Below are 15,517 nucleotides of genomic sequence, written 5' to 3' on the forward strand. Positions count from 1 at the left end.
AGGGAAACTAATCAATGAATTGAATGAAAATTGCAACTACTCAAACAATGAATAAACCATGGAAACAAAATTAAAAACAGGAAACAGAACAAAAACATGTGACATTCTCATCCAAAACAGAAAAAAAAACACAGATAACCCGTTACACAAGTCAGCCAATTCCAAGTCCTTCACTAGCAACTATACCGAACTGTGATGTAGAAAAATATAGTTATATAAATAAATATAAAAAAATAGTAATATTAAATAATTATATTAAATAGTTAATAAATTCTGTTCTTTTGAACTTTCTAATCGGAGGATCCTGAAAAATACCTTACCTACCCCAAACTTTTGAACAGTAGAGTATGTTTTGTGCATTTTTTTTTTCAGAATACACAGCTATTGTAATGGGTGTCAATGAAGAAAGATGCTTCATAGAACCAGATTGAATGGGACACTGCTAAACTCTGACCTCTCGGTGCACTCTTATTGGTTGTCGTCACATTGTGTCACAGTTAATTTGCATAGAAGTATACATCATATGATTTGCCAAAGGTATTTGTTGCTCACGCCAAAAACCGCCAACTCACATAAAAAAGAAGAACTTTAGGTATCTCTGAGAGTGAATGCCCTGTTTATTCTCATAATAAGAGTCATTTTTATGAGATCAAGTAGAACTTGAACCATACAATGAAGGTAAATGCTGCAATATGATGTCTACCATGAAATATTAGATTGTGAATTCTTACAACATCATTGGGTCAGTTCAACAGCACATTGAAAGCAGTCAGTGGAATGACTAACAGTTCCTAGTTTGTGAGGTAAAAGAAAAAGGAAAAAAAAAAAACAGGGTGGAGGTCTGAACTGTAACCTACAATTACTAAAGCTGGAAATCCTCCAAAATTACACCCATACTGTTTTAATCAGAATAGACATGGCGTATACATGTTAGTCAGTGTTCACAGAGGATAACGAACATTAGCAGGGGTTTTCCTGTATGCATTATTTCCTCCTGATATAGTTTCACACAGGAATGTGATCAAAAAGATCAAGCTATGACTTTTCAAAGTTCAAAAGGAAATAAAAGTACAATAAAGAGGGAAGTTCACAAATAATTGAGTGAATGTGAATTTTTGTTTACTGTGCACAAATGAGATCTGGTTTTGAAATCTGATCTTTGGGAGTGATTGTCCACACTGACATTTAGAAGTGATGAAATCAGATCCACATGTTCAGCGTAGTCAATATACAACAAATGAGACTCATCAGATGCATTACTGTAGTATTTTACACAATTATGTATATGATGTGCCTACATGATGTGCCTGCAACCGCTCACTCTTTCACCATTCATTACAACGTGATCTTACATGAGTGAATTGAATACCACACATATATCCAAAAGTGATTTGGATCATACTGGATCAGGAGCTGACATGTTTGCTCAGACTTCAACAACTCCAAGGAATTGGGCTGGATTCGCCAGCTGCTGTCTGTCCGAACAAAGCCTGAGAGTGTGTGTGTATGAGACCGACACATATAGTCTTTACTGGTAAATTATCATCAAGAGATCATGTGTGAACAGGACCTTTTCAAAAATACCAGTAAATCATTTCTGCCAATTTACCAGTACAAGCAAGAGTTAGGACATTACCAGTAAATTACCAGTATGATGATGTGTGTGAACAAAGAATGAAGATTACCGGTATGAGCATGTACAAGGTCAGAACACGCTGACATAATAAGTTTGCTTTAGGCCAATCATAAAGCTCTGTTGGAGCTGTTTACAATAAGTTCCAACTCTTTTTCTATGTAAACATGTGCTAGACAGATGTCTGAATGACATTGCGCCGCGCCTCACGCACAAGACCCTTCCTTTTCCATTCATCAGTGCTGCGGCTCTGCAGTTATTGCGTATTATAGTAACTGCAATACTATAGTAACTATTATCAGTCATGTTTTTAAGAGCAAAACCGTGTTCTGTGATCATCCCTTTGCGTCTGTCACTCAGAAGTTAATTCAGACTTATTTACACTTATTTACATTCTGACTTATTTACACTGTTAAAGAGTTGCATTCTCATGCTAAACATGGCTAAAGTTTCAAAACACAAGTTGGACATATGACGGAGTATTTCTGTGCCAAATACACTACTTCCGGTTTCGGTGAGTTTTTTTCGAGTATGGGTGTGTGTTTTTGGTTGATTACCTGTTTCAGCTTCCCAAAGAACACAGCGTTAAAGGGATAGTTCACCCAAAAATGAAAATTTGATGTTTATCTGCTTACCCCCAGGGCATCCAAGATGTAGGTGACTTTGTTTCTTCAGTAGAACACAAATGATTTTCAACTCCAACCGTTGCCGTCTGTCAGTCGTATAATGCGTGTCAATGGGAACTCCATCTATAAGAGTCAAAAAAACATGCACAGACAAATCCAAATTAAACCCTGTGGCTCGTGACGACACATTGACGTCCTAAGACACGAAACGATCGGTTTGTGCGAGAAACCGAACAGTATTTATATCATTTTTTACCTCTATGTTTTCTAAAACCACTATGTCCAACTGCCCTCCACATCCGGTTAGTGAGGTCTGAACGCGCTCTGACAACGGAAGAGTCTCGCACTCATTGAAGCACAGCGCGAGACATCATTTCCGTCATCAGAACGCGTTTTTTTGACCTCACTAACTGGATGCTGAATGCAGTTGGACGTAGTGGTGTTTTAGAGGTAAAAAATTATATAACTACTGTTCGCTTTCTCGCACAATCCGATCGTTTCGTGTCTTAGGACATCAATGTGTCGTCACGAGCCGCAGGGTTTAATTTGGATTTGTCTGTGCGTGTTTTTTTTTTTACTCTTATAGATGGAGTTCCCATTGACATGCATTATACGGTCATTTGTGTTCTACTGAAGAAACAAAGTCACCTACATCTTGGATGCGCTGGGGATAAGCAGATAAACATCAAATTTTCATTTCTAGGTGAACTATCCCTTTAAGGGAACAGTGGATGAAGTTTGTTTCTCCGGGGCAGCAATGGAACTGTACATGTATGTTTGTTTGTTCCCGGTGATGAATACTTTGTAAACAAGTACCAGTTCGGTGCTGGATTTGCAGATCAGGGGTGGTGAGTAAAGCTGCATCAGATGTCTGTGTTTTGTTGGTGCACATAATGTAAACAACACAAACGTTTTTGTTCGTGATGTCGCAGTTAGCAGACTATCTGTACGCAAAAACTGCGTGCGTTCGTGACTCTTTAGCTCCGCCCATAGCACTGACGGCAGGCACGCTTCCAGGATCTCGGCTTTTTTCGGAAAGACTCGGTTTAGCATATCTATCTTTTATAAATATGATAAAACTAAAGACTTTTCGGGGATATGAATGATGCATTGTAACTCTATATGTACTCAAGATTAACATGAGATTGGCAGAAAAAAAAGTAATTTAAAAAAAAAAAAAAAAACGAAAGCACTTAATCTAATCCAGCGTTTAAAGGTAATTTAGAATGATTGACATCAAAGAGTTTACCGGTATTTTGGTAAAAAGACAGAATGCCGTTGCTTGTGTGAACAGCAGCACATTTGTGTATTTACTGGAAAAGTTGTTCTGGTAATTTTACAGTAATTGAACAGGACTGCTGTGTGAAAGGGGCTAGTGTGTGAAAGAGAGACAGAAACAGACCTCTTGAGCCTCTGGTATAATCCAGCAGAAAAGACACTTTCAGATCAGGTGCATGATCTTCCTGTGAGCGCTCTAATGCCTCTTCCATGCAATCAACCTTCAAAAGAAATTAGACAGTCACTGAAAGAAGCCTCTAATTATCTAACCCATTTTAGAGTTTTTAACCACATACTAGGGCTAAGCAATATTTTTCTTTTTGATTCTATTTCTGCTGCAGGAACCTTATGGCTTGTCCGGCTGGTTTTGCATGTTGATTCGAACAAGGAAACGTTACCTTACTGTAAACTGAGAGAGTAGTTAAATTAAATTTTTATACTGAGATTTATCAAACAACATCAGATCAAATTCTGTTGATAAAATCCAACTCTGTGAGGTCAATTTCTGAAAATGTTTGCAAATGTAACTGGTTGTGACATGAGCTACTGTTCTGAGCTATCTGATCTTTTTGCTTAACAAATGAGTTATTATTGATCTTACAGGATTAAAACAGAGGATGAGATATGATAAGCTGAGTAGCTTCCTCTTATGTAAAATTCTCAATGAGAAACTGAACAAAGACAGGCTTTTCCTTCTCACTGACAGTAAATGTGTGCAGACAGGTTACATACCAGGTCTTGCTCTAATGGTCCTGTACCCAGATACAGTGATGCCATCACCACACGATTTTTGGCTGTCTTGATACGAGCCTAAAACAGTACAACAATCTTAATGAGACATTGAGTTAAAGTTTTTTTTTTTTTTTTTTTTTTAACAAGCTATTCACCTTATTTTTAACTTAAATGATTAGTTCACCCAAAAATTAATTTACTGTCATAATTTACGCACTCTCAAGCTGTTCGAAAACTCTGAGTTTCTTTCTTCTGTTGAACACAAAAGAAGATATTTTTAAAGAATTTTGTTAACCAGACAGTTTGACGGCACCCATAATAAAAATATTATGCTAATCAGTTGGTGCCGTCAACTGTCTGTATAACAACATTCTCTTATGTTCAACATAAGGAAGAAACTCATACAGGTTTGGAACAACTTGAGGATGAGTAAGTAATGACAACATTTTCATTTTTGAGTGAACTAACCCTTTAAGAGCAGGCACACCCATCGGTAACTTGATTGTGCCAAGGCTTCCAGTCTCAACTGCTTCCGGTTATTTTAGCTTTTTTTTTTTTTTTTTTTACAAGCTATTCACCTTATTTTTAACTTAAATGGATAGTTCACCCAAAAATGAATATTCTGCCATAATTTACTCACCCTAGCTGTACAAAAACAGACCATTATGCTGCTTGATATTGCAAACTGTTACTTGTTATCATATTTTAATTGAGTATCATAATCATAAACGCAGTAGTTTGTAGCACAATTTTATTTGACCAAATACCGCATCTTCCCATTATTAACCTATAGCGGCAAATGAATCTGCAGTCTCCACCCATTCACAGAAAATATCTTATTTCCACGTTAAAAAAAAAATAATAATAAGGTTAATATTATAACAGAGCAAACGGATAAACAAACTGAAGACAATAAAAACTATTCTTTACAAAAACACAGCTAGACGATCTTCTGAAATGGAAAAAAAAACAGGATTTGACTTCAATTAAATTTTTTAATTTTACATTTATTTATTTCTTTTTAGAGCCATATCAGCATCAAAGGCTATTTTATGGAAAGATCAAAGTTCTTAAACAAACAATTGCACAAATAGGTTACAACATTCCAATTAATACTATGTATTCTAGAATTCTGTTTAAAGGTGCTATAGAGGATGTTTTCGACTGTTAGTGAGTTTTTGAAATGAGCACATGCGTAAGAACAGCCCCCCTCCTTCACAGCTCATTTCGAGGGAACGCCTCCCAAAACTCGTGCACGAGTATCGGAACACGAGTGTTTGTTTACCACCGGCATTCGCTGTGTCGTGTTAGTGGATTCATTATGTCGGACTCACCGCAGGTAACTCATAATCTGCAGTTGTTACTCCTGTCTCCTGACAAAAACATTGCATGCGGCGCCTGTGGAAAGTTACTGGAGCGAGCACGTCTCTCACAAGGAACGTCATGGCAGTGATTGACAAGCCAGAGGGCCAATCGTTTACGCGATCATCGAGCTGATGTTTTTAAGGCCCTACCTCGTGCACAGATGATGTATATTAATATTATTCCTTTCAGTGCACCTAATAAATAGTCTTTTATCAGTTAGTAAAGACAGTTTCAAGTAATATTGCAAAAATGTATAAAACAAAACATCCTCTATAGCACCTTTAATGTTAAAAAAAAAAACCTAATAGCAAGAGATAATTTATGACATGTAGAAAGGACATTTGGCACAGCTCCACCCGTTTTGTTAAATATAACATCATCTTCTTGTAAGTATCATCCACACTATATTTTACAATGCTGACATAAATATGACTATAAACAGAAAGGCACTAATAAGAGTAAGATAATATCTGTTTGCCATAAGATTTTAAAGATAAAGTCACCTTTGTTTATATAGCACTTTATACAATACATATTGTTTAAAAGTAGCTTTACTGGGCTCTTCAAAGAAAATACAGTCATTGTTCAGCTGAAGTGTTGAACCAAGGATTTCTTTTTTATGGCCTTATAAGCATATTTACTGACTATATGGCCCTTGAAGGTGCAGTTGCTTGACTTTCACCCAGTAAATACACACATGCTTACCTTCATAGCCTGATAAAACTCATCAGGTGAGTGAAGGATGTGTATGTGGCCCCCAGGGACCCTGAAAGCAGGTACATGATTAGCCATCCAGTGGAAGCGAGAGAGGAGGCCCTCGACACCAGTGAAGCCTGGAGGTCTGGAGGAGGCCAGGGGGGCTGAGTCCGCCTCTGCCAGGAGAGGGGCCAAGAGCAGCACAGCAGACCTACAGGATGACAGGAAGTACGAGAGAAATAAGGGGAGGAGAAACCCTTTAATCAGAATCCAAGTGCAAGGCTGGCAGAACTCTTCAACGGTACACAATGCACTGCAGTGTTTCAGTTTACGGTATTGGTAAATATTGTAAAATCTGGTGGCTGAACTACATGCTTGGCTCCCAAACAACTTTATCCAGCAAAAGTGTGTGAATAAACTGCCCACAGGGAGTTGCTATTCAAAAGTTTGCGGTCAATAAATCTGTTTAATGTTTTTTGAAATAAGAATCTTATGCTTACAAAGGCTGCATTTATTTGATCAAAAATACAGAAAAATGGCAATATGGTCTAATATAATAATATAATACAATATAAAAATGAAGTTTATTCCTGTGCTGGCAAAGCTAAATTTTCAGCATCATTACTCCAGTCTTCAATGTCACACGATCCTTCAGAAATCATTCTAATATGCTGATTTGCTGCTCAAGAAACATTTCTTATTATCAATGTTGAAAACAGTTGTGCAGCTTAATATTTTTCAGGATTCTTTGATGAACAGAAAGTTCAAAAGAACAGCATTTTTTTGAAATTGAATTTTTTGGTAAAATTATAAACAACTTAACTGCCACATTTAATCAATTTAATGCATCCTTGTTGAATAAAACTATTGATTTCTTTTAAAAATCAAAATAAAAAACCTAACAAGTTACTTTTAGTACTTTTTTTGCTTTGTTATTTGAACAAAATAAATAAATAACTAAAAAATTCTAACACATTAATATTTTATAATATATAGATAAATCTTTTTGTGGCAGGGCAAGTACAAATATGAATATTAGCCCTGACTGAGCCAGCAAAAAAAAAAAAAAAGAAAAGTTTAACATGTTAAAGTGGTGGCAGCTATGACTGTGCAATATGGACCATTTCATTCAATAACTGTTATTTAAAAACAATTAAAATCAACAGCTCTCCTTTTCTCAAAACTTGATTTCAAACTATTTACGATAGAGCCCCAAATCCAGTTCCAAATGCAACAGTGTTCAGAAGACACAAAGGCAGTAATATGGTCTGCATGACACAGCATGAAGTCTCAAACTGCAACCCTTCACTCAGATCTACTGCCAAACACCAAGGTCACGCCGAGTTCTCTACAACCCAGACGGTGCTTTTCTTCACAGAACCCAGAGTCTCACCGCACACTACAGTAGATCTCACATAACTCCCGAGAAAACAAAATGAAAAGAGGCGCCTCTGAGAGCGCCGTGACCCTGTGGAGACTGAGCGTAAAACAACGTGAAGGTCAATCGTGAGTGAGATTACGAATCTACACAAGTTAACTATCTGTGTCTCTCATACATATCAACCCTGCTTCAATAACAAGACAAGACCCTCATAGATCTGTCCTAACAAGTGAAGAAATTCAGGCCTTTAATACGATCAGACTGAAGGTGATTTGATTAAAGTCACCTTTAAAGAAGAATGCAAGCAGTAAATGGCTGCTTTGTAAACCGGTGCTTTTAAGTTTTCTTGAATGAACCTCTTTCATTGCAATGCAAATCTGATAAAAGCAGTTTAACAAGAATATCTGATCAACTAAAGTTCACCTTGGGCTACATGTTTCTGTCAGAAAAAAAAACATGAAAAAATATACATATTTACATTAATTGAACAAAGAATATTGTGAATAATCATAATTTTGACAGCTGCCGGATCAGACATGACTGAAACTGATAACATCACTGCTGTAATAAAAGCTGGCAAACCCTATCTGATCCATGGTTTATTTGGTAAGGGGGTAACTATCATCACACTAACCAGTGTGCAGTTTGACAGCTCATTAAAGGATTAGTTAACCCACAAATTATTCAGTGGAACACAAAATAATATGTTAAGGAGTCACCATTCACTTCCATTGCATTTTTGGGTGAACTATATCTTTAAAAACAGAGGACATAATGGTGGTTACTGGAAATAAACTAATGAACATTAATGAGCAACCATCTTTATTGTTCTAATGTTTACAACTCATATTCTCAAAATAATTTTGATAACTGTAACTCTACACACGAATGTAAGATCTCTCCCTTCCACAACCACAAGCTAACATTAGCCAAAGACGCATGCCTATTTAACATTACGCGATTTCTATCGACTGTCTTTATGTAATGCAAACGAACGCTATTATTTACCCTCTCCTCCGATCATGTGTCCTGAAAAAGCGGTCTGTTAATCTCGTGAAAACCCAGGACAATGCAGGAGTATATGCAGAGAACACAAGTCTTTTCCATTTCATGGGCGCCGCCATGTTTTCACTGGATTTTGAATGTCAAAACTTTATTAAAACACAGCCTACATGCGGCGCCACAAACTACAACACCACACACAGAAGCTTGCAGTGTAAACAATACAAGTTCGCTGATTATAATGAGAGGACTTTCAGCGTTGACATGGTATGATTGGCCATGTGTCTTTGCTGGTCTCTCATCTTTCTCTCATCAGTGATAAAAATGCCACATTAGGCTATCTCACACTGCACCTATTTATATAGAAAACCAATGTCGGTTTATTGTTATTCCTGTCATTTTTTTTTTTTTTTTTTTCCAAATTTATTTTTATCGCTGAAACTTATTTACAGGGCCATTTTTACAATTTGAAGGTTAAATTAAATACAAAATAATGCACAAGATATCGTATCACAATACAAATTCATTCTAATTAGTTTTTAAGAGTGCATTTTTCACATTAAGTGTTTCGTATTTTTTATTATATTATCTGCACATCAATCTAATTTCAACCTCTGCGCACATAGCACACATAGTCTGCAAGATTTCTGTTAGTGCACTTCATCTGGAAAGCATCTGCTGTACAAACATCTGAGAAATGTCTTTAAGATGTCAGTTTTACATTCTAAATCATAAACATATTAAAGACATTTTCTAAATGTCTATTTAACGTCAGAAAACGTCCTCGAGACATATTGCAGATGAGCAAACACTCCAAAAACAGGTCTTGCAGATGTAAACACGCACATCAAATAAACATCTCTGAGATGTATGTGTGCTATCTGACAGCTAGATACACACAGAATAAAATATTATGAAATATATCAAAAGTGAGTAATTTTAGCATACATTTTGTATTTGGGGCATTCTTGCTCCAAGCTCTGGTTAATTTCTGACCCTGCCATATAATATTTTCACTTGCACCATTATTATTTAAATCATATCTTAATATTAGCCTAAATAATGTAGCCTAATAAAGTAATTAATTTAAATATTAAATATTTATTATTACATGCTAACTGTATTTAATTAGCCACTGTACAATGACAATAAAGTTTAATCTAATCTATATGATTTTAGTAGCCTATATTTCACGGCATTGGGCAATATAAGTTCTTTTAGTCACGCGGTTCATAAATATCCAAAGCCTCTGATTCATGACTTTACTAATGCACAAATATCCCTAATATCCCATTGATGTCTTTTGGAGGGTGGTCTACTGCTGTCATCCTATAGATGGCGTGTGGAACAAATTCAGTAAAGGGGATCTAGCCTTGCGGATACTATACTATACTATACTATAGACTATACTATACTATACTGTTCTATAGAACATTTGTATACTTAACGTTTCATTGTAGCCTTGCATTCTAATTATTTTGCATATCATCAGGATTTATGTTGACACAGAAATTCTGTGTCAACATAAATCCTGATGATATGCAAAATGAGTTTAAAAAAGAATTTCTTCGGGAATGTTTCATCATGCATCTGACCGTAAATTACATTATTATACGGGATTATGCAAAACTAAAAATAAATGAATAAATACAATAGACCGGTAAAAACATAATAATATGCAACACGTGTGTGGTCAGATATCATCAGTCATAACACACCGACCGCATTTATATCCGCAAGGGCAATGCAACTTTTCACCTTGTGTGAACAGGGAAGGGAGGGGGGAGAAATCCCGTAAAAAAGGGTCACGCTGATTATTTATTGGCAATCCGCCACGTGCGTGTGTCTATGTGTGTGTGTGCTTGTGTGTGGTTGCTTTACTGGAAGAGGGGGTGGAGCTCTTTAGAAATATCAGTCGGTACTTCAACTCGATGGCACAAACAGGACACCTCCACTACCTCTGATAGATTTTACACAGCTGATCTCTGATCAACTGTTAAAAAACTGACATGAAACTGATCTTTATCCCTTTAAAAGAAGGTCTATTTTGCATAAGCGGTTATATGGGAATCACAAAAGGAGCTATGTTTTATTGCAAACTCCAAGATTGAGTCGGATAACGCTTTGAAGGTAAAACAACGTTTTATTGTAATGTACTGCAATTCGTAATAGTCTATTGTAAATGCATGCATATGTGTTATAGTATATCCGCCTGTTATGCATGCCTCGGTATATGCGGTGCAACATGGTATCGAGTTAAAAAAAAAATAAAAAAAAATCTGTGTATCTTTGTAATGCGAGCTAAACGCATAGCTAATAGTTTGAAGTCTGCTTGAGTTATAGATGTGGGTCAGTCCGACTAAACGACCTCAATGTAACCCGAACAAGTCGGTGAATTTGTATTCCAGTTAGGATAAGAGAGTGAAGGGGTATTTACAGTGTAACACGAGACAGAGCCCGTGTGTCATGAATGAGGAATTGGGTTATTCACAACGAACTGGAGGACCTCATTCATAACCCGTTTTCTAATAGCCCGAGAGAGCGATCGAAGTCAATATCGGGTTTACACGGTCGAGCTTGGACTAAAAATAAGGCTTCGATTAGCAACTAGTTAATTTATCCATTGCAAGCTGTTTTAACATGCGCTTCAAATGCATCTCGTATATCCAACAAGTACTCATATGGTCACTGTTGGATTTCTTTGCTTAACTAGTACCATTAGTACTAGTAACAGCTATAATTAGATTATATACTAGTGGAAAGTGAATAATTGATATTAAAACCAGAAATCTCTATATAATTCAATAATTCGTTACCAGTATTATTGATCTAAACTGATTCCCATATAATTTAGTAACAAAAATAGCATTTTTTTTTTACTAGTAATGATAGTGACTAATAGCAATAGTACTAGTAAAATTAAAATAAGTACCAGTAAGATTGGCATACACACTAGTCAAAAGTGACTAGTTGATCTACACTATACAGATAGTTCAGTAACAAAAACAGCAAGTTGTTACCAGGAGTATTGAGGAAAAAGTACTAGATAAATTGACAAAATACCAGTATTATACTATATAAATGTACTAGTAACTTTAAAAAACAGACACTAACACGTTTAAAGAAATACATGTTAAAATATCAATAATTTATCCTCAGATACAGTGATTACATCATTGAAACGCTTAATGCGTAAATGTGATGTTTCTTTAGAGAGGGAGGGTTGGGCTTTAATGATAAGGAACACATGTGAGAAACATCCAATCCACTTATTAGAACCATGAATGGCCCCAATAAAGCTGATGTCATAGCAGATGTAAGTCTGCTGGCACTGGCTTCTGTTGTTCTCACTGTTTGGTTGATGCTGACATTTTCCATTTGGCTTTTCCCTTCAGCTGCCTTCCATACCCACCGAGACGACATTTCTTCTGGATGAGGAAGAGGTGCCAGAGCTCTGGGCGTTGTGTTGGTGCTCTCCGGTGCATGAGCACCCTGGCTGGGACGGCCCTTCGGCCCTGGACCCCGAGCACCAGTGGTTGCCGGGCGGTACAGGGGGCGGGCAGAGCGCCATGGTAACGCACAGTAGGTTTGACAGCGCCATGAGCAGCAGCCCCTTTGAAGGCGGCGTGCCCCTGCCCCCCCACCGGTACAAGACCTTCAGTTCTCGGGCGCAGTATCAGATGGTGCTCGCGGCTGTGCGCAAACTGCAAGAGAGCGGCTTCTACTGGAGCACCGTGAGCGGGAAGGAGGCCGGTTCGCTGCTGAGCGCAGAGCCCCCGGGCACCTTCTTGGTGCGCGACAGCTCGGACCACCACCACTTCTTCACGCTCAGCGTCAAAACGACTACGGGCACCAAAAACCTGCGCATCCAATGCGATTCCTGCTCCTTCTTCCTGCAGACCGACCCCCGGAGCGAGCAGGCGGTGCCACGCTTTGATTGCGTCCTCAAACTCATCCATCATTACATGCCCTCAGCAGGGATGGGGACCTCGTCGAAGGTCGGAGACGGCGGAAGCGCGGCCGATGGAAGTGCGTATTTCATTTACTCCGGTGGCGAGAAGATCCCTCTGGAGCTTCTGCGTCCGCTGGCTTCTAGCATGTCAAGTCTGCAGCACCTCTGTCGAAAGACTTTAAACGGTCATATAGATGTGTCCACCAAACGGGACCAGCTGCCTCATCCACTCCAAGAGTTCCTCCAGGACTACGATGCTCCTATCTAGCTATTCTTGATGGGTTTTTTTTATGGGAAGGGCAGAAGAATAAAGTGGAGATTATCACTCCAGACCTCGGCGTCTGTCAGTATTGCAGGCCAGCTGTGCCTTCGACCTCTGGATTGTGAACTTTTGAGGGACAGCACGAGACGTGTACTTCCACTCAAGTGGATCGGACATCTCCGCAGCTGTTGACAATAAAGGACTTCCGCGTTCCGGCGGCCGGTCTCAAAGACGGACTGCTGAAGATAAACACAAGTGATAGTTGATCAGTACAGGAGTTAAGTATGCTGCTATGGCTACAGTCCAGCTCCTCATCATCGATCGGGAGACTCTCTCTCAAGTCTTGTTTTCTTTAGCTCAACATTTTTTGACTTTCTTCTGGAAGGAAGGAGCGAGAGCTGGGTGTTTGCAATGACGTACACATTTCCACTGCTTCTTGCCAAGTGTAATTGCCTCATAAGTGGGCGTGGGGGCGCAAACGGGGTGGCTACTTACCGCTCACGACCGACACTGCCGTGTCTGCTCTGGTGACCGTGTGCGGGGGTCAAGAAAAAGGACTAGCGCGAACGTATTGACCGGACGAGAGGCCCGTACCCGAGGACGGTTTCGGGCCTTAGCCTTCTCTGGAGAAGACGGCCCCTCAGTGGACTGTTGTTACTTAGTTCGTGACAGGAGCCAAAGCAAACAGTAGTTTCATTTGTGCTAGGAAAAGGCAGACTGAACATTGCTGATGATTCAATATGAGCAAATTGACATTCATATACTGTGAAGCAAATACAAGCACAGTATGAAAAACCTTATTAACTGATTTACTGTGGTGTTTGACATGAAGGACCGTGCTTCTCTGATCCACACGGAGAAGCATTTGTACTTTGTGTGCTTCAAAATCCTCATTCAATGACAACGACACAGTGTTTGTTTCACTAGCAGGACGTCTGCTATTCACTGAATGTATTATGAGTCTATGGAAGGGCTTATGGTTCCACTTGTAGATTGTTTTTCCTCTCTCTCTCTCTCTCACTTTTTTTTTTTTTTTTTTTTTTGTTCATATTTTGTCAAATCAAGGTGTTTACATGTGTGGCCACCAACAGGACAGCATGTTTTTTACTCTTGTCTTTTATAAAGATGTCTCATCTTAAGGTCTGGTCTGATGACCGCAGTGCAAGCTTGAAGATCAGAAAACAAAGGCATTAACATAGAAAATGCAGCAAGAACCTTTGCACATATTTATATTTATAAGATATTTCCATAATTTATATTAAAGAGCACTATTTTTACAAAATGGAACACCCTGCGTGACTCGCATTCTTGTTTAATATGCAATGGTTATTCTCTGGCCTCAAGCTGTGTCTCATTTAAATATGCATGATATTTAATGTGGCAGTTTCTGCAGAAAACATTTTCTTCCATCCACATACACACACACACACACACACACACACACACACACACAGATGAAGATACCACAACTGCTCTTGTTTTCAGAAAAACAGGTCTGAGGCTTACCTTGAGGTGTGTGTACAGGATGTCACCGAGTACTTTCTCTTTTGATCAAAGTTAAAGCATCTGTCTCTCTCTTTCTTCCCAGAGTCTCTACGGATTAATCCTGGTCACTCTTCATTCCTTACAGGAAAAATCACTTCAGCGAGTGAAATGGACACAAGCTCATATTTAACACTTGTTTTTATCTCTGCTCTGCTTTTTTAGTTCTTCAACCAATAATATAGTAACTCCATTTAAAGTTACAATGCATTTTTTGCAGTTTGTGCGTTTCTAAGATCTGCACGCTTCCACTTATTTCATTGATTAACCCCCTCTCTTAATTAATTTTCTCTTCTCTCCATTTAACTAAGGGCTTTTATCAGCTCTTCGTCCGCATATTAGAGGGTAATTAACACATAGTAAAAGTTGTAACTCACAAACCATTAAATGCCATTAAGTGAAAAAAAAAAAAAAAATCAATAGGCCTTGATAAACTTGAGCAAACCCAATAGAGCTTGACACGATAAGATTTCTGACTTACAGTGTAGACTTTTAATCATGGTAGTACAAAAGCACTTCTGCAATTGAAAGATAACCTATTTTATTTACTACATAATACACTTTTTTGAATCGGTAGTGATGATATGAAAAGGTGTGGTTATATCAGTAGATTCTTGTCTAATCTTTTGATAAACTATAAAAAAATCCACACTATTAGGCATTAAAGCAGAACCTGGTTTAAAGGGTTAGTTCACCCAAAAATTAAAATTCTGTCATTATTTACTCACCCTCATGTCGTTCCCATAAGACTTTCGTTCATCTTTGGAACACAAATGAAGATCTTTTTGATGAAATCTGAGAGCTTTCTGTCTCTCCAGCTACAAAACTGACAATTTGACGCTTTAAAAAGTTCATAAAGAGATCGTAAAACGAATCCATATATGAATTGAGCGGTTTAGTCGGAATTTTCTGAAGAGACTCGATCGCTTTATATGATGAACAGATTTAATTTGGGCTTTTATTCACATATTAACATTGATCAGTGAACATAAACAGAAGCTCAACTGAACCTGCTTGATGCGTGAGAACAAACCTCATTGGTTCTTGC

The 15,517-nt window shown here is 38.0% G+C and overlaps 2 protein-coding genes across 2 annotated transcripts in view; one reads left to right on the forward strand and one right to left on the reverse strand.

The window, feature by feature from the left end:
- The window catches only part of LOC125255034 (CDP-diacylglycerol--glycerol-3-phosphate 3-phosphatidyltransferase, mitochondrial), a 35,297-nt gene extending 26,425 nt beyond the window's left edge, over positions 1-8,872 (reverse strand). Inside the window, exons 1-4 of the mRNA XM_048169932.1 lie at positions 8,720-8,872; positions 6,340-6,541; positions 4,270-4,347; positions 3,662-3,758 (exon numbers count right to left, since the gene is read on the reverse strand). Coding sequence (XP_048025889.1) covers positions 3,662-3,758; positions 4,270-4,347; positions 6,340-6,541; positions 8,720-8,835 — 493 coding nt within the window. The 5' untranslated portion in view covers positions 8,836-8,872. The remainder of the gene's footprint in view (positions 1-3,661; positions 3,759-4,269; positions 4,348-6,339; positions 6,542-8,719) is intronic.
- A 1,731-nt stretch (positions 8,873-10,603) lies between these two features.
- Positions 10,604-14,214, forward strand: socs3b (suppressor of cytokine signaling 3b). The gene is made up of 2 exons (XM_048170728.1): positions 10,604-10,843; positions 12,109-14,214. The coding sequence occupies exon 2, from the start codon at positions 12,283-12,285 to the stop codon at positions 12,931-12,933; it is 651 nt and encodes a 216-aa protein (XP_048026685.1). The 5' UTR covers positions 10,604-10,843; positions 12,109-12,282; the 3' UTR covers positions 12,934-14,214.
- Positions 14,215-15,517: the final 1,303 nt, after the last annotated feature.

This window comes from Megalobrama amblycephala, linkage group LG20 (assembly GCF_018812025.1).
Source record: "Megalobrama amblycephala isolate DHTTF-2021 linkage group LG20, ASM1881202v1, whole genome shotgun sequence".
NCBI lineage: Eukaryota > Metazoa > Chordata > Actinopteri > Cypriniformes > Xenocyprididae > Megalobrama > Megalobrama amblycephala.